The sequence below is a fragment of the Melanerpes formicivorus genome, unplaced genomic scaffold (genome assembly GCF_026170545.1).
Source record: "Melanerpes formicivorus ecotype bairdi unplaced genomic scaffold, bMelFor1.0.p_v2 SCAF_1, whole genome shotgun sequence".
NCBI classification, from domain to species: domain Eukaryota; kingdom Metazoa; phylum Chordata; class Aves; order Piciformes; family Picidae; genus Melanerpes; species Melanerpes formicivorus.
Window position 1 is genome coordinate 53,401,699 of NW_027142353.1, and position 18,534 is coordinate 53,420,232.

The 18,534-nt window shown below is 41.1% G+C and overlaps 1 protein-coding gene across 3 annotated transcripts in view; it reads right to left on the reverse strand.

Annotated features, from left to right (window-relative positions):
* The window catches only part of PAN3 (poly(A) specific ribonuclease subunit PAN3), an 80,762-nt gene extending 62,244 nt beyond the window's left edge, over window positions 1-18,518 (reverse strand). For all 3 annotated transcript variants that reach the window (XM_068143450.1, XM_068143440.1, XM_068143431.1), the window contains exons 1-2: window positions 17,840-18,518; window positions 5,013-5,134 (exon numbers count right to left, since the gene is read on the reverse strand). In XM_068143450.1, coding sequence (XP_067999551.1) covers window positions 5,013-5,134; window positions 17,840-18,257 — 540 coding nt within the window. In that variant the 5' untranslated portion in view covers window positions 18,258-18,518. The remainder of the gene's footprint in view (window positions 1-5,012; window positions 5,135-17,839) is intronic.
* Between the last annotated feature and the right edge of the window lie 16 nt (window positions 18,519-18,534).

An 18,534-nucleotide genomic window follows, 5' to 3' on the forward strand; every position in this document is an offset into this window, starting at 1 on the left:
TCATTATACAGGAAATACATTTCAAAATATTTCTTTGAAAGTTTTAGAATAATATTAATTGGACTGTAAAAGAAGTCATCCCACAAAAGAAAGATTGTCACTGCCAGACAAATCATTGTTTAGTTGTCAGATTCTGAGACCTACAAAGGGTGATATCTTTTGCTTTCCTTTCTAAATAAACCAAAACTTGCCTTTGGCAGTTAGCTGATTTGGCATCATCTACACTATGTCCCACTCCTCTGTTTGATCTAAAGCAACTGGACTTCTTCAGAAAGCACTATGTAAACAACTGCATAATTTTATATTTTAAATAGCATGTCTGTAGTTCCACTCAGTTCTCAACAGTTAAAAAATGAAGACATTTACAAACTTGTGTGCCGTTAAGGCGAGTTTTATTACACTACTGTTGGCAGATGTAGCAATGGGAACAAAGGTCTTTATGTTTATTCAGCTGCAAGGCTTTGAAGTGAGCATGGTCTCCACTTCTTAAGCTTTGCAAGTATGCTTAGTATATCAACATTAGCATGGCAAAACCAATTCTTCTCCATTGCTTGGCCTTGCCAACTTTAACACTGAAGATTAGAGTTTTGATTAGAGTGTTTAATTGAGAAGTCATGGTTTTTACTTTCTGTATAACCTGCAGTCCAGATGGAATCTCATACCATCAAAAGAAGAAAAAACAGATTTCTGTGAAACAACATGCATGAAAAAGTCTGTTTTATGCTCTCAACAAATTTCTCAATTATCAGACAAGACTAAAAGTTTTAACATCAAAACATTCCTCTGCCTCATCCTGATACAATATCCTTTTAACATACCAACAAAATACTACTAAAGCTCCTTCCTGCACAACCCTGTATCTTTGATCAAGGCATGAGCTAGCCAAAGGGCAGCACTGATGCCAAAGGAACACAGACACCAGCTGGCCAAGTGGCACACACAGAGCAACTGAGCAAACAGCCAAGCATCAGAGGCATCCTGGCCAGCCAGCTCCTGCCTCCTCACTGCTGGGAAAGCCAAAAGCAATGAGCTGCTCCTCGAACCACACCTCTGACTGCCTCTTGGCAGCTGCTGCTATGCCAAAAAGAAAAAGAACAGCTTCAAGGACAGCATGCAGCCTCATGGGCCATGTGGTCTGCTCTGTCAATTTTCAGAGAAGAGGAAAACAGAAAATGTAAGCTTTGATAAGCTGGAATACAGTACTGCTAATGTAGCATATATGAATGCACATGCAGATTTAGGGAAGACAGGAAAATGCAAGCCAGTAAGGACATGAAATTATTAATCAATAGGAAAGCTGTTAATAACAACAGAAGAGGCCAATGGGGACCAATGACAGGTTGAGTAACAGCAAAGACCTTTGAGGTGGGAGCAGAAGGATGAGGCAAAGACATGTTTTTCAGAAAGGAAAAGAATGAGAGCCATAGCTATTTCTGAAGTCCTGCACCTTCCAAACCATACCAAGGATTTTTACTCTTATTTTCCCACTGAAAACGAAACATCTTCACCACTAATCACATCCCAGTGAGATGTTCTAGATCCCATAAAATACTCTTCAATGCATATAAATGAAATCTCAAAGTGAGAAACACCCAATTTGCAGAAATGCTAACCACTACTTACCTCATTATTTATGATCAAAGTAGCACATCCCCTCCTCAATTTGTCATATACAATCCAATTTTGCTTTCCTGACTTTTGCTGCTTACTTAATATCATAAAACAGATTATGCACTATACAGAAAACCATGATGATTGCAAAATTTGGATATTGCTTGAGGCAGTTAGGCTCCATTACATATGTGTTATCATAACCTCCACTTACACAATCACATATTCTTTTCAACAAACCTCAGTTTTATTTACTGCAGATGACAAATACATTCTGGAGATTAATTAGGAAGAATCAAGAAGACTCATCTATTAAATCCCTGAAGATTGTGTTGAAAGGTATCTAGTGAACAAAGCACAGATTACAGAAAGATTATCTCATGGTAAAAGAAGAGACTGACTCTCATATCATGTTTCCTAGATTGAGGTCAGTTAAGCAACTTGAACCAAGCTTTCTACAGGTGATCACTAACTTCATTCCTCACCTTCCAGCTGTATGGGTCAGTTTCAAAACCTGGGGTCTCTCGTTTGCCAGCACTACTGGATGGATTTTTTTGTTCAGTTGCCATCCTTTTTCTTCCCATGTCTCTATAGAAATGCAGATCACTTCTTTCTTTCATAAGGAAAGCATTCCACAAAGTTGAATGGAATAATCATAGCCCACACAAACAAGCGTGCTGCCAACTAGCAGCCTTCATGAGAAAGATGTGAGCAGTAAGGAGAGGCAAAGAACAGAACAATAAGGCGAACACTTGATCAACTACCTAATGGACGGTCATTACACATCTTCTGTCCTAAGTAAGACTCACTGACCAGTTGTCTCAACTGAAAAGATTAATACATTATGAGGAGTATCTCTCAACATATGGCCCCAAGGTTCCATTGGCAACCTAAATTTAAGATTCTTACCATCTAACTGTATCATATTAGCAGTTTTCTAACAGTGTGTTTATTTGTACTTTTGTCTGATTTCCCAGTTTTAAAGAACAGAGAAAAGTTTCCTTATATTGCATCACTGATGCATCTGTGAAAGACACAGATCCACCCATGGGGACTCACAAGGAAACTAACATTTTCATCTGCAACAGCAAAACTGAGAAATAATGAGATACTTTAAAAAGAAGACTTCTAATCAATGGCAGAACATTATGTTTCCAGTATCTTTAGTTTGACTGAAGGACTTGGAGAGAAACAGGAACGTGGATTTGTTCATTCTACTCTGCCCAAATTTTTCACTATGCCAATTTGATTCTTTATCCCAATTTATGTGTATTTCAATTGTGCAGTTCCAATCTCCACTCTTCAGTGTTCCATTGTGGCACTCGATGCCATGGTCTAGTCATGAGGTCAGTGGTGACAGGTTGGACTCAATGATCCTCAAGGTCTCTTCCAACCTTAGTGATACTGTGATAAATGTTTTCTCTGTGCTTCAGACCCTTTACTCAGCCTTTCCTAGTTCCTTATTCATTTATCTTCAGCTCAGTTTCTCTAAGCCCGTAACATAAATCTTTTCCCTTCTACACCCTTCTGCTCCAATTAACACAGACGTCTCATCATACACAGATTCACTTCCATGCTGCTTCAGTCTGAAGTGGAAAGAAAAAGGAAAGAGGGAAATGAAGCAGATCAGCATTCCTACTTACAGTTCAGGTAAAGCCTGGATTAGGCCAGAGCTGTATCTGCAGTTATGTACTCAAGCTAGAACATGCCAATGTAGAGTACAACTTTGGGAAGTTATCTAACATCTAGAAAGTCTCCAACAGGTCCATATAAACCAGTTTTACAAAGGTTTAATCAAGTGACAAAATCCAGGCAAATTTGCAGAGAGTGCACAAAAGGTCTATCCTTGACACAACCACCAATACATCACATTTAAAGTCTGTGTTCCAAACCATAATGCATTAGTAGTATTTAAAGTAGAAGTCACTACGACTTTTCTCTCACCTTGTTCTCTAAAGGGCTGAATGACATAGAAAGCTACATTCCAAGCTGAACTTTGTCAGCATGGACTTAATTTTGCAGCTTGCACACAATCAGAACAGACAGCATTACCAGATTTACCTATGCAAACAAAAACTTCAATTACATGATTCGAAGGGGGAATAAATTCAATATAAGAATGCTTTTTAAAATGCAGTTTAATGCCTGTGAGCACTTTCTCAACACTAATTAAATCCCTCTTCAGAAATAATTTTCCTTAGCCTCCAATAGGTAAGTGGCACATCAATTTCATCACTTTTCTCAGAGAAACAAAGCCTTGACAGTAATCTTGCAGGCATTAGTAATGTATTTAAAAATCCTGTGAGCATTCTTGTTAGATCCATGCTTTGTCTTTCTAGAAGAAACAGTTAGTTAACATTTTGTGTTTAGAAAAACACTGGTATTGCTGCAGAATAAAGATACACTGAAAGGATAAAATTCTGTGACCTCAGCAATACAAAATCTGTAACTTCCAACCTCAAGAGTAAACTTCAGGAGCAGTGATGTTATTTCTTTTTCTTTTTAAAATCACACATCACTGTCAGTAATAAACAATTCCAGAGTTTTGCAATTCTATTGAATGAGATAAACCTAGCTTTCCTGAAAACGTGCAGTAAAGAAAAAAAAAGGGAACACACCTAATTTCCCACCTTTTGCTGAGTTTATTTTTTCAATCTATCATACAGCCACAACTGAGATAAAAACGAACTCATATGGAAAATTTCCAAGAGAGTTGTTGTCAGGACTCATTGTAAACTGATTTGCACTGCCTTTCATTTACTGGCAAACAGTTTGTTGAACCTTTGAGTATAGGGAGAGACCATCTTCTTTTCAGCTTTGAAGGAAAGAAGTCTGAAGGAGTTATTAGAGTACTTCATGTGTTAATTCAATAGATTCTCATTAAGATTTTAAACATGACAGCCTTTTGCTACAAGTTTTGCATAACACTACCTACTCAAATTCCATTTCATGGGAAGTCCTATGCCAACATCTACAGAACATTATAAATACATTTCTAAATGTGAATTTACAACTGAACACCACCAGAGACAGTTTACAAATTCTAAAGCTTGACAGCTCACATTTTGCTTCAGTGACTCTGGATCTTTGAAATGTTCCAAAATATAGCTTTTATATATTTAGTAAAAGGCTATCAAAATTAGCCATGATCCTGAAAAGCAATCTTATAATATACATGGCAAAGCCCAACACAACAGTTCAGACAAGCACCAATAAAACCTGACTCATTTTGAAGCAATGACACTGTTTCATTTCCATTTGCAAGATTAAAGCGAGTTTATATTCTGCATATCCTCCAGGATTACACATTCCAGTAGGCTTCGTTTTCCCTGCCTCTGAAACAGTTTTCCCTTCTGAGCCAGCCAGAACTAATGCAACACTATACAAGTCACTGCTATTACCTGCATCATGGGATACTTTGTTTCAGCGGGATTTCCAAATCCATTAACGCCAATGAAGCTGGTACTAAAGTAGGAATCTGTGAGACTAGCATCAGCTAACCCACCGCCATCTATTCCAGGAACTAAAACAAAACAAAAGAAAAAGAAAAAAGGTTTCAGAAAAAAAAAAAAAAAATTTAGTTTACCATGGGTTTATTGGCTAATATCTCTTACAGGATTCTTTGGGCAAGGGGCAGGATGGGAAAAGGTTGGCAACACTGTGTTTTGAAACTGCCTTGCAGGAAATCGGCTAAAGACATATTAGTGCACAGAATGAAAGAAAAATAGAAATGAAAGCAACAGTGGCAGCGTGAAGTTACAGCACAAATGCAGAAAGTGGCAGAACAGTGAAAAGCTTTGACAGGGATGAGGAGTTTGAACTTTAGAAACAAGAACAAGGGAAACGATATAGGAAAGAAAACAAATCTACTAAAATAACCTAGAAGGCAAGCTTATTTTAAGGAGAAAAAGATAGATATATTCTTGCATACCCATCTTGGAAATATAAGCAGTTTTTAACTGGATGTACTGGATCCTTTAAATGGCAACACCCACCCCCCCACTCCCCCACCCCAATAAATAGCTCAATGTGCATTTAAAAATTATCTCGAGTCTTTCATACAAAACACAAACATTTTAAAAGCACCATTTAGAGTAGAAGGTCATTTTCATTATCTCATGTTTCATAAAGCGATAACAATTTCATGAAATATGGGTAAAAACCCAACTGAAAGCACGTGTGAAGGCATAAGAAAAGGATGCAAGAAACTGTTTTTATGTCCAGAAACAAGGGCTTTGACATACAAATACAGTACTCTAACCACAAATAAATGCAACTGTATGAAACTAAAGATAACAAAAAACCAGCCGTAATTAACACTAAGCATTCAAGCAGGTATTACTTTACTTTAAAAAAAAAAAAAAACACACACACAACAAAACAAAACAACCCACAAAACCAGAGTTCACAATGGTATACAAAGCTGCAGTTCAAATTTAGCTTCTGCAAATACACCCACAGCAAATTACAAAGACATTAATCAGTATGGCCAGGCCACTGCGAGCCAACAGGCATGAGTAATTGGTAGCTCCAAGGTAGGAAGGCACACATCCAACTTAGAAGAACATCCTGTACCAAACTATCTGACTTGAACTTCTGGGAGAATTCACAGCCAGCTGGTGACACCCGGAAACAACTTCCTGATCCCAATCCTCAAAGGAAATAAAATGTAATTTTGTGACAGAGCTAAAGGAACGTATATTATAAACCTGAAATGTCATCAGAATCGGAATTTTCCCTCCAAAAACAGAGACTACATAACCTGACGAGCCATTTCCATGCTGCAGGCACAGGAAACAGCAAAAGAAATACAGCCAGATGAAATCACAGGAAGGGCCAAAAGAGGAGAATGACTAGCAGCATCCATACTACAGACAGATGGAAACACTGCCCAGCTACACTCAAACCAAGAGCTGTATGTGAGAGAGATCGAACAAACTGAATACCCCAGTGAAAATAAACAACAGCTTTGCAAGCAGAAAAGGATTCTTAAAGTACTGCTGTTCTAGATGAACATTATTTGTATAGTATATGCAAGATTAAGCGAGACATCTATGGAAAAACATGCTGATTACTAATAACTTGCAATTTCTTCCATTTTTCTGTAAGTTTTTATAGTTAACTACAAGACTAGGAAAATAAACTCCCTCTACTATCAATGGTCTAGCTCCTCCTTCGTTATTTCAAAAGAGCAGCCACACAGCAACTTCAGAAGTCCTCTTGCTACAACCATAAAAAGCACAAAGTTTTTTGGATCTGTCTTTTAAATGTCTTTTGCTTTCATTTGGGAAATTTACACTCAAAAGCCCTGAAAAAGTATTTTATGGTTGAACTACTGTATCAGGGAAAAATATTAATGTCTGCAGTAATGCCAACTGTCTCATGCAACCTGCTACAGTCAATCCCTAATTCACACTGCTAAGGTTAGAATTTTAATGCAATTATTTTCTGGCATCGTGAATAATACTTGGACTCTTTCATACAAGAAAACTGGAAGGTAGCAAATCCATGTTTACTTCTGACTAGTTTCATGCTAGTTTGCCAATAAATTATTCAGGGTTCATATCACAGTTTTTATTTGTTTTTCAAATGCATTTCCAGTATAGCTTTCTCTGCCTGCATTTCACCCATTATCAAAACCTACTGCAGATTCTATGCTACTTCTTGACTGTGTAAGAGCAAGAAAAGCAGTTTAATTTCTTTGAACAACTGTCACTTCAAAGAACCCTCTACAATTTTATCAGTATATCTGCTATTTCAACTTATACTTCTGTCAAAAACTCCAGATTCTACACAGTAGTAAACAACTCCCTCAGATTACACCATCCTTACAAATCCTTCAGCCTTTTCTGAAGAATTAAGAAACAGTTGACTGTTTCTGCTTCTCCCACTGCTACTCATTATGCTACAGTCAGTGTGAGAACCCACATAACTTCACTTCACTGTTGGACAGACACATAATCCTTAAAACTGGAAAAAGGCAAGTGAGAGCTTCCGAGTTTTGCCACGTTCAGCAGCAAGGTATGCAAAGAGCCCCCTCTGCAAGTAGAAACACTAGAGCTGATCTCCAGTGACACAAGATGCTGCAGCCAGTGCAGGAATCCTTGTTATGGCACAAAATACAGCACCAGGTGCTTTGCTCCTATTCTGGCTGAAGCATTCCCACTGCCAGGGAGCGCAAGCTGCAAGGAGGAGAAGGCCTCCAGCAGCCCCCCAAGATGAGCAAGGCTGAGGACACTGACAGGAGTCACAAGGTTGATCTGACACTGCTCAAATGCTGCTGCCTTTCCACTGCTTGTACCTGGTAGGCTAGCAAATACAGACCACTTCAGAATGCTCCAAGCTACAATACATTGCAGTTTTGCCTTGGCACATTGATATCTAACTGGGCACTCCAGATAGCAAAAGGTACTCCAGAACATTGTCTTTTTTGCAGTTCTAGGAAGACCATCCCTCTGCTGAAGTCCAATGGTTTGGCCATACCAATCAGCCTCCTTCTGCCGTTACTATAAATTGCTGCACTTCAGTGCTGCTCCACCTTCATACTACTTAATTGTACTGGGACCATGGCAATTTCAAGATATTTTTCTGTTGTCTTCTTCCAAACTAGAAATGTGTCTAGAAATGCACACCTAGCTAAGGGACCCAGACTACAAAAAATAATACAAAAAGAAAATCATCAGAAGGTAAGGTCACTGGAGTTTTCTGGGCAGTAGCTCATGTTTAGAATAGAATGCTCTAAGGTGGTAAGTATATTGCTTTTAAGAACAAACTCAACACTATAGAATCATAAAATCAATAAGGTTGGAAGAGACCTCAGAAATCAAAGTCCAGCCTGTCACCCAAGACTTCATGACTACTAAACCATGGCACCAAGTGCCACGTCCAATCCCCTCTTGAACACCTCCAGGGATGGTGACTCCACCACCTCCCTGGGCAGCCCATTCCAATGGCTAACAACTTCCCTGTAGTAACAAGCAACAAAATGAAGACTATCAGAGAAAAGATGTTGCTTACATAGCTATAAATTCCTGCACACAATTCCTGTTCAGAGGAGGGCCGTTTACCTTTTTACAGGGATGAAAGCTCAACAAATACCTAAAGAGCCAAGGCAGTTTTACTGTTTGGCACCTGGCCTTCTCCATAAGAAGCAGAAGGCTTTTATCCTTCTTCTGCCAAACATTTGGCAAATCAAATTCTCACTTGCTTCTGGAAGACCACAGTTGTTTAGAACATGAAAGGAAAGAAAAGTGACTTATCATAAGCAATCCACAGGTCTTCAGAAGTGGATACACTTCACCACATGAGCAGTGTGGTATAAAAATAAATAAATAAATAATCAAACTGAAGAGAGACAGAAGATCCAGAAGCTCTTAGCCCTTCTAAAGTTTTTATCCTTGTGTGTTCCTTAATTTACGTTCAACCTGTCCGTCCAGATCTTTCTTGCATAATGACTGTGAGCGCACATGCTGCACCCAGTGTTATTAGGATGACAGATTGAAAACTTCTGAGGTTTGTGTCTTTTCTCTTTTAAAGCACCAATTATAACTTTAGGTAAGTAAGTTTAGACAGTTTTAGTTAAGTCGTGGATTGATTATTTCTGTCAGAGGAAGATGCCTTTCAGTTTTATAACTGTACTATCCATATATTCAAGTTTACATTTTCAACAGACTCTTCCTTGGAGAGAAGCAACAACTTCCTTATAGAAGTAGAAAGGTTGACTAGGCAAGTCTGAGAAAAAAAAACCCAAAGAGATGTACAAGGGAACAACTAGGAATCCAGCAGAGAAGAAAACACTAACAGATTATGTAAGCACATATGTGGAAAAAGAAAAAAAAATCTAAATTCCATCAATATTGAAGGCAGCATGTGCATCCCAGTAATTCTGGAAAGAAATTAAATAAAGCATCTTGAGAAATTCAGAAGATGTTTTCTACTCTTCATACATATATTATCCTTTTTTTTTTTTTCCTTTTTCTATTTTTTTTTTTTTTTTTGCTTGGTGAGTAACACTGCAGCTTAATGTGACAACTGAAATTAAAAATAAATATCTTCTTATGTAATTCTTCTCCCACAGAACTTTAGCAGAAAGCGGTGCCTGCATCTGATGGGAAGCTAAAGAGATAAAAACAGATAGTTGTTTTGCCTTACTTATTGTAAAGATACTTCTCACAAACAAAGGACCTCAGTGCTTGAGTGCTACTGTGACAAACTCCACACATGCTCCAACAGAAGCAGTGGGATTCAGCTGGTTTTAGCTTAATGCTGGTATTGTTTAACACTGCACTATCTGGATATTAACACTAACACCACCTGAAAAGATGGTGTTTCTGATATTTTAGCACTTCACTAGCTAATAAACAAACAGTGTAATATCCCATACAGCTTCTGTTCCAAACTTCTCAGCACTAATAAGCTGAGAAACTGTTCTTAACATAAAAAAGGATTATTTACAGTAATGTGATAAAAATCAGTGGACTAAAGATCACAGCTGATTTTTTTGTTAAACACATTTTTCCAAACAGTTCAAAGATTTCTGACATAGTGATAAAACATGGATTGAAATAATTTGGTTTGCTATTATCACTGCTTTTACAAATGTACTTGTTTATGCTGTGAAAAAGATTTTACATAGTGCTAATCTTGATTTACACTTGTAGCACTGCTACAGTGCAGGCATTTTTCACCTCAACACAGCTTGGTAAACTGAATCCCAGGCTCACAGCATGCATATGCATCCAAAGGACAAACAGTTACCTCGGGCAGATATAAAGCAGTAAAAACGAGTGCCTTATCTCCAGTGGAATTTTACACAGACACAGTTACCCTAGTACTGAGACAAAACCAACACAACTTTTATACAAAGCCTATCTATGACAAGTCATTTAAGACTTGTGTCCTTTCAGTTTCCTAGAAGCACAGAGGTATCAGAGTAGTTTGTGCTTGTCCTACTTTGTTTTGTACTGACACATTTGAATCTGGAGGTGCTAGCCTACTTGCACACCTCTGCACCAGTTCACACTTTACACACAAGTATGTGCATCTGCAGTGCCCCACACTGTTGAAGCTTGGTACAAAAAGTGGATTTTCTGGTGGTTTTCTGCCCCTCTCCTTTAACACAATCTCTCTGAAACACAGACTAGGAATAACTGAAATAGACATAACAGACAAAGAAACTGAAGGACACCCCAGGCACCAGAGGCAAAAGTAAAAGCACACGCCTGGGTTAGGATGCCGAGGCTGCCAGCGCCTTTGGAGGGCAGACAGCACAAACGAACCAAGCCGGCTGAAAGGCAGGCAGGAAGCAAAACAGTTTGGGAAACGCTGTCTTATTTACAAACACTCCCACTAGGCGATGAGATACTCATGGGCAAGCAAAGGAAAACAGCAGTCTTTATCATAATATTAAATTATTGGGCTGTCTTCCTTGTTTGTTTGAATTTATGTCACACATCACAGAAGCATCTGATAACAATTGAAGAAAAGGATAGGTGCCATTCCTCTGCTCTATAAAATTCAGTACAGAGTTTGAAGCAGCAGAATTCCTTGTCATGGACCAAGTCCAAAAGCACAGTGATAATACAAATTAAAACTGGTACTTTTTCAAAACTGTCATCAGAACTACTCTGTTATCAGAAACAGCAATTCAAAGTAATGCAATTGCTTAAGATCACTTTCAGAGCTAACCTTCTCCAAAAGCTTTCACAATTCCTAAAATATTGCACCAAAATGTTCAATAAACTGCATATTTATTTTTTTTTTTCAAAGCACTAAGCTTTTAACAGCCTCCCTGTACCTAAAACTCAAAGCCTGATCTAGTGTGGGGTGTCCCTGCCCATGGCAGGGGGGTTGGAACTAGATGATCCTTGTGGTCCCTTCCAACCCTGAATGATACTATGATACACATGTGTATATATGTGTGTGTATGTAAAATATGTGTAGATAACCTGAACAGAATGTTAGGATACTTTTCACAGCACTGGAGATGAACACATAAAAGAAAGGACAGGTCTTTCACCAGCATTAGGCTAACTGGAGTTGAGGGAGTCTACCCACACCACGGACTACATGAACTGCATATCACATAGCCAGCCTCACAACTAGTACAACCCGTGTCTCTACTCTCACTTTTGTGTATGTGTACTTTGTTTCCAAATCTCCATTCTCAAATGAAAGAAAGAAACCACCCAAAATGTCAGGAGTAAAAGCCTGCTAGGAAGAGAACTGAAAAATACAGCTACATTCTAAGTACAAAGTATCTTTGAAGACCAAAGGAACCAACCACATCATTGAAACTTTAACTCTGAACGACTTGCAGAACAAACGTGTGTACACACAGAGCATAATCTATTCCAACTCCAATGCAGCGATTTTTCTGACAGTGTAATTCATTACATCTTTACTAGAAAGCAACAGATCAGGAAAACATCAGCTTACTATCTAAATCCCTCCACTGACCCCCTTTTCATCAACTGCCTCACAACCAAGATTAGTTTTTTCTGCCTTTGAGGTCCTACAGAAGTACTTCTGCCTGTGTTTATCACCCCCACCTTCACTTAACATTTGTCCACTTTTCCCCACAGCAGTCTAAATTTTCTGCTAGATGGTTCCTTACACGTGGAACTCTTTCTGAGTGGGTCCCCAAGGTCACTATTTTCTGGGCATTCAAATCCTTCCTGAAGGCCCACTCCTACCGTGATACCTACAAAAAAATCAGTTATCTAATACCAGCTAGATAGAAACTAAATGGGAATGCTCTGTATCTTAAACATTATCAAAACTTGGTATTATTAAGATAGAGCATATAGAATTTGTTCACATAACTACCCCCCCACACACTTCCTCATCTTTGCCTTGGAAGCAGAAAAGCAATTACAAGTTATAGTGCTTTCTTCAATACCAAATACAGCATGAGTACTACCAGAAACAAGTAATTATCAGTACTCCTAATGTGCCTGTGATTTCTGTGGAATATTTGGACTTTGAATGACTTCCCATACCATAAGGAAAACCAACAAAGTATACAGATACAGTATTAATTGGCTTCAAAACTGACTGTGTCTTTAAAAAGTTTCACAGATGAAAACTGCCCTTCAAAAGTCCATATGACTTTGCAGATGGCAAAGTTTTTCCTTCCCTCCCTGCTTTTTTTTCTTAGCATCCCCAATAATTTTCTTTCCATTTCGTTTCCACATAAACATGCAAAAGCAAAAGAAAATTCATGTTAATAATTTCCCAATTTCTGGAGACAAAAATTGAGTGCAACCAGTAGTCTTTATATTCTCCCATGCCTCTCTAAATGGTTACTGATTTTATTCTTTAATTCTCAATGATCTCTAACTATCTGCACAAATCCCAAAAAGCCTCTTCAAACCTCAGAATGGTCTCCCCATTTCTTAAAAGTATTCAGGGCAAAACAAGATGAAAATTGAACCATCTCTCAACATCTGCAAAAGGCATCACAACAATTAAAAGGGAGCTATCTCTCTAAAAAGAAATCAGAAGTATACAACAACAACAACAACTACAGTAACACTTGCAAAAAGTATACAAACAAGTTTGGAGAAGGAATTCTTGACCGCACCCCTATTTTCTCTACACAAGCAAAGAAGAAACAAACAGCAGGGGAAAGTTACCAGTATGTGACATTGTACAGCTTTACCTGTAAGTTTTAAGATAACTCATCTGTTTCTAAATACTCCAAGCCCTAACTACTGAAACACTGTCAACAACAACAACAAAAATCCCTATTTAGAATAATCCTGGCCATTGTTTCAGTGCATTAAGAAGCGTAATCCAACAGATTACCTTTGGTATCTGTTTTGCTGAATAGCTTATCTTTCCTTTTTTTTCCTGTATCCACTGCATTATTTTCAAAAAGGAATTAACTGGTAAAGACTTAAACATCTTTCAGAAGGCAATACACAAATGCACAGGTCTTTTCGCTCCAAGGCACATATGGATTTGAAAAAACCCTAAGCTGTAATGCCTACCAAGCTAAGCACCAAGTGATTGCACACAGTTGCTGCATCACTGGCCGCTATCCTCTGCTGCCATGACCAGCCTCATGCAGAAGTCAAGCTGTGAAAACAGACATAACGCTTTTATCAGGTTAATGACAACCCAAACCTTGATGCTCCTTTTCCACTTTCTCTTGGGCTGGCAACAAAGTCTATTTGCAGACAGGCTTCTTCAGTGGCTATGAAGAAACAGGGTGAGGTCGCTTGGGGAAGTATTGTGGGCAACTCACAGAAACACAGGCCTATACTCCAACTGCAAATTTCCAAGGAGGGTTTTGAGAAAGGCTTTCTGGTGAAGAACCACATGATGACACCTCACAAGGAGAGGGTGAGATAACCTCTGGTATGGGGATCTCAAGCAGCAGCGGCACTGATGCTGTGGCCAGCTCCTTCACCTGCAGCTCTGCAGACAGCAGCCACCTGCTGATGCTGCCACTGGGCCCAGATAGCACCTGGAACTCCTATCTCAGTGCCTCTGTTTTGGTCATGTTTATGGGAATCCAAGACAAGATGACAAAACAAGTGTTATGGATCACGTACTTTATGGCAAGAAGTGGGGCAGAAGTTAGTCAATATTTAGAGACATAATTCAGCTCCTATCTATTAATAAACAAATTCTACATGCAAGAGTAATACATCTATTAAACAACCAGAAAGGTAACAAATACAGTTGCAGTTGCCCGTGCAACTAACTTGTCCATCCTATGTACAGATAGGATACATTCTAACACCACACTGAGATTTTTCTCCAGACCCTCCCTCATGTAGGATCAAGAAGGGACCATGCCCTAGGAATCAGGCAGCCTGCAAAAAGATGGCTACCAGCTCACTTCTTACAGAAGTTGGAGAGTGACAGACAACAGGTACAAGAGGACACATTTTTCATGCCATTATGCCTGTGGTGGGTTGAATATGCCCCTGATCCATCTTCCCCTATGCTATTGCTTAAAATCCTACTGCTCAATCCTTTTCTCCTAAATGCCAAGCAAGTCATTTCCCCCTCTGCTCCTTCTAAAGCCTTCTCAGATTCAGTACTGCTGCTAGCTGGACTTACAGGAGAGATGCACACCTATTAGAAAAGCACCCTGTGCAGATTTTGACAGCTAACAAATGAGGAGTACGCTTTTTCTATTTTTTATTTCTATTTTTTGTGTCACAGTGGCGCCACACGAAAATTATCAGTTTGTTTCAGTTGTTGTCATTATTTGCCTTTTTTAAATGAGACTTTACACAGGTAATACCAACTATGCTCCCTACTTTGTAGGCAGTCAGCTGGCCACCTTACATATGGAAGATGAACCACACAGAAGGTCAAGCAGTAACAGCTTCAGGGGAAAAAAGCAAGAATGGTGCTTCAAACACACACTCCAAATGTCACGTAGTTTGGGGGCAGGAGGCAGCAGTGCCAGCTTCCAAGAGTAGGCAGAGCTCATCAGCATGGTCAGTCTCTATCCTAAGAATATAAAGCCACACAGTGAGGCCAAAGCCACACTCAGCCCACTGCCTCATCTGACACTGGATGGCAGAGGTTACGTGGACAAAAGCATAAGCATGAATAAAGCAGGATTTCCCAGCAGGCTCTCAGTCATGTATAGGGGGAAATGAGTCTTGATTCCAAGATTATTTTTTTCCCCCCACATTTAATAATATCAAGTAGAGTTTTCTTCCAAGAGTTTCAGATTACTTTTGGAACCCCTGTCAGACATTAGCATCCCAAGCATCTATGGCACAGAATACCTTAACCACACATAATGCAAGACACCTCCTGGTTAACTCCAAGAATGTCACCTGCCCATTCCACTTCATCCCACTTATGTAATGGAGTATTTCCTGCACTTTCATGGTCCATCTTCCCCTTGTCACTCAACATTCCTATCACCTATGCTGCAAAGAATAGGTCAGTATTTGGGAGGCCCTTGTGATTACCACAGAAAAACCTGTAAGTAAATTAATAATCCTGTACTCAAAGCAGGATTAGAGTAACACGCATGTTAGAATGAGGCACTGACCCACTTTTAATAATAAATAGGACTACACAGTTAATTAGTCAATGAGCATTATCTGCTCTGTGCACTGAATGAGGCTGGGGTCCAATGAGGAAGGAGGAAGAGATGGTGGCATCCGCAGATCCCAACGCTGCCAAATGCTTTTGAATTAGGAAAGACAGTCAGTGAAACTGTACAGGCAGGTGATTTTTTTGGTAATTCCCAATTTCACAGTCTTAAACTAAGAACTTTTTTATTCAATACAATTTTGTGTATTACTCCCCACATGCACAGAAATAAAGCTTTCATTACATCCATTTGGAAATGGTACTGTTAACACCATGGATCATAAGCAGCGTAAGGATTTTAGACATCAGCTTGTCAGCACCTTTACAGATCAACTACACTTTTCAAACAACTATTTCCATTATTTGTTTCACAATACTGAAGCAAAGCCCACCTGCCTACCCACCCAGTCTTTGGCTCTTCAGCTCTTCCTTTCCTGGCTCCTTTTCCCCCAGTTAGTCTCTTTTGTTTAAGATCTTCTATCAGTCCAAGATTTGGTCTCCTGTAACTTCAAGAGCAGTGGCTTTCCCAGCAGGCAATAACTGATAGCATTAGAGTGAGTTTGCCCATTCTTGGTGCCCTCACTCCTTACAATGGGTGCAACTGCAGAGAGCTCTATGTAGTTTTAAAGCTCTGACATGTTCAATAGAAGCAAGTTTTCCAAGTAACTTAACTACCTACCACTATCAGCCTCTGAGCACACACAAATTCTGAGGTTTGTTTGTATGTTTGTTTTCTTAACTTTAGTCTAAAATTTGCCCAAGCCCTATTAATCACAAGAATGGCTTCCATATAGGAGCTTTTACCCCCAAGCCTTCTCTCAAGCCTGAACCCCCCAGTGATTTCCTGCATAGGGAGAGAAAAAGTGTATTTTGTGCTTAACTCTGTGCAAAAGAAAAATTAACAAAGATCAACTCATGACTGCTGAAGCAAAAAGACAGAGAAGAAAAGCTTCAGCTTGAAGAGCTGAATTTTGACAAAATGACCAAAATCTGAAAACAGTGTCTTTTAATAGAAAGCATTAAGCAATTTTATATTACAGGCTCCTCCTGAAAGGGCAGATATGACAGACCTGTGTTAATGCAAGACACTGACAAGCTATCAGCTGCAGAGATAATACTGTTCATGTGGCACAAGCCCATCACACCTGGCAAAATAGCAGCTGTAGGTTCCTGAAATGCACTAAAATCCTAAACAGGGGATGTTCAGCATGGTGGCATCTCAATTTCAGAAAAGAAATATGGTTGTGACCATTTAGTAGAGTTATTCCATGTAACCAAATGCTAAGTTTATGACACCAATCAATAATGCAGGCAATCTTAACACACATATAAAGAGGCAAAACTTTTCTACTATCTTTTCATAGATGCCAAGTGCTGCTTTGCCTACAAAATGAATGGTTTTAAAAAACAGCTTACTGTAAACACCATCTAACTATTGGACCATATATTAGGAAGATGCATAACAAACTAGTAAGAGCAATACCACTCTGCATGGCATAGGGGCAATCTGAACTCTCATCATGAGAAGAAACACCATATGGAGGGCTAAAGAAGCCTTGGGGAAAAAAAAATTTAGAAGAAATTTCTGCTCACAACAGCAGATAACACAGACCTATATGATTACTTGGAATATTTTCTATATGTTAATGTAATATTTCAGCTTGAATATTTAACACTTCCAAGAGCTGAAATTCAGCACAGGTTCTTTGGAGGGGCCCATCCGGGACTACTATTCCTGAAACCACTGCTCCCACTCTCTGCCCAGACTGACTTTGGGTAGAGAAGTCCAGTACCGCGTCTAACGCTGAAGTAACCGATGGGCAGCTACCCGGGTACAGGGAAGCCTCTTCCCACACACACCTGCCCACTCCGTCCCATCACTATTGGCCCGGTCTCCTCTATGTGCCCCAGGGCGGCTGGCACAGCCGCGTCCCGCCCGTCTGGGATCACCACAGCACCCAGCACCGGCGGAACTCGGGGACACAGCGGTGACGAGGGAAAGGCCCGGGGTCCCCTGCCGTCATCCTATCTGTTGTTTCCGGTAGCACCACAGTGTGTCGGGGCGCAGAAACAACGCGTCGCCCGCCCCCCCGCCGCCCCGCTCCCAGCAGCGCCCCCGCCCCACCCCACCCCCACGCCGCCCCGCCGCACTCACTCGCCAGCCGCGGGCCATCCAGCCCCCCGCCGCCGCCGCCTCCGCCGCCGCCGCCTCCCGCCCCCATCTCGGCTTTCTTAGGCCCCACCACCGCCGCCGCCGCCGGGCCCGGGCTGGCCCCGTGCGGCGGGTAGCCAGGCCCGGCGGCGGCGGCGGCCGGGGGGATGCCGAGCGGGAGCCCGCCGAGGGAGGCGGCGGGCCCCGGGCCGGCAGAGGCGGCGCCGGGCTCCTCATGCAGGAACTGGCACTCCTCGCCGTAGAAGCAGGTCTTGTCCTTGGCGTAGTAACGGCAGAACTTCAGCTTCACGGCGCCGCCGCCACAGCCGGCCCCCGCCCCCACGACGCCGACCCCCGCCGCCGGCGGCGGCGGCCCCACCACCGGCGACGGCGACGAGCAGGGCAGGCCGCTGCTGTTCATGGCAACCGCCCGGCCGCCGCCGCCGGGGTCGGCACCATGGGGAAGGAGGGCGGGAGGGAGGGGGCGGGGAGGGGGAAGGGGCGCGGGAACCGCCGTCACCCCGGGCTCCGGCTGCGGAAAAGGGAGGAAGGGGCGACTCCGCGCCTCTTAAAGGGGCCGCGCGGCCCGCGGCGGGGGCGGCGGCGCCTCCTCAGTGGTCCCGGCGCTCGGGGTTGTTTATGCCATTTTCCTCTTCCTGAGCGGCCGCACGGGCGCGCCTGCGCCGGCGCGGGGCATG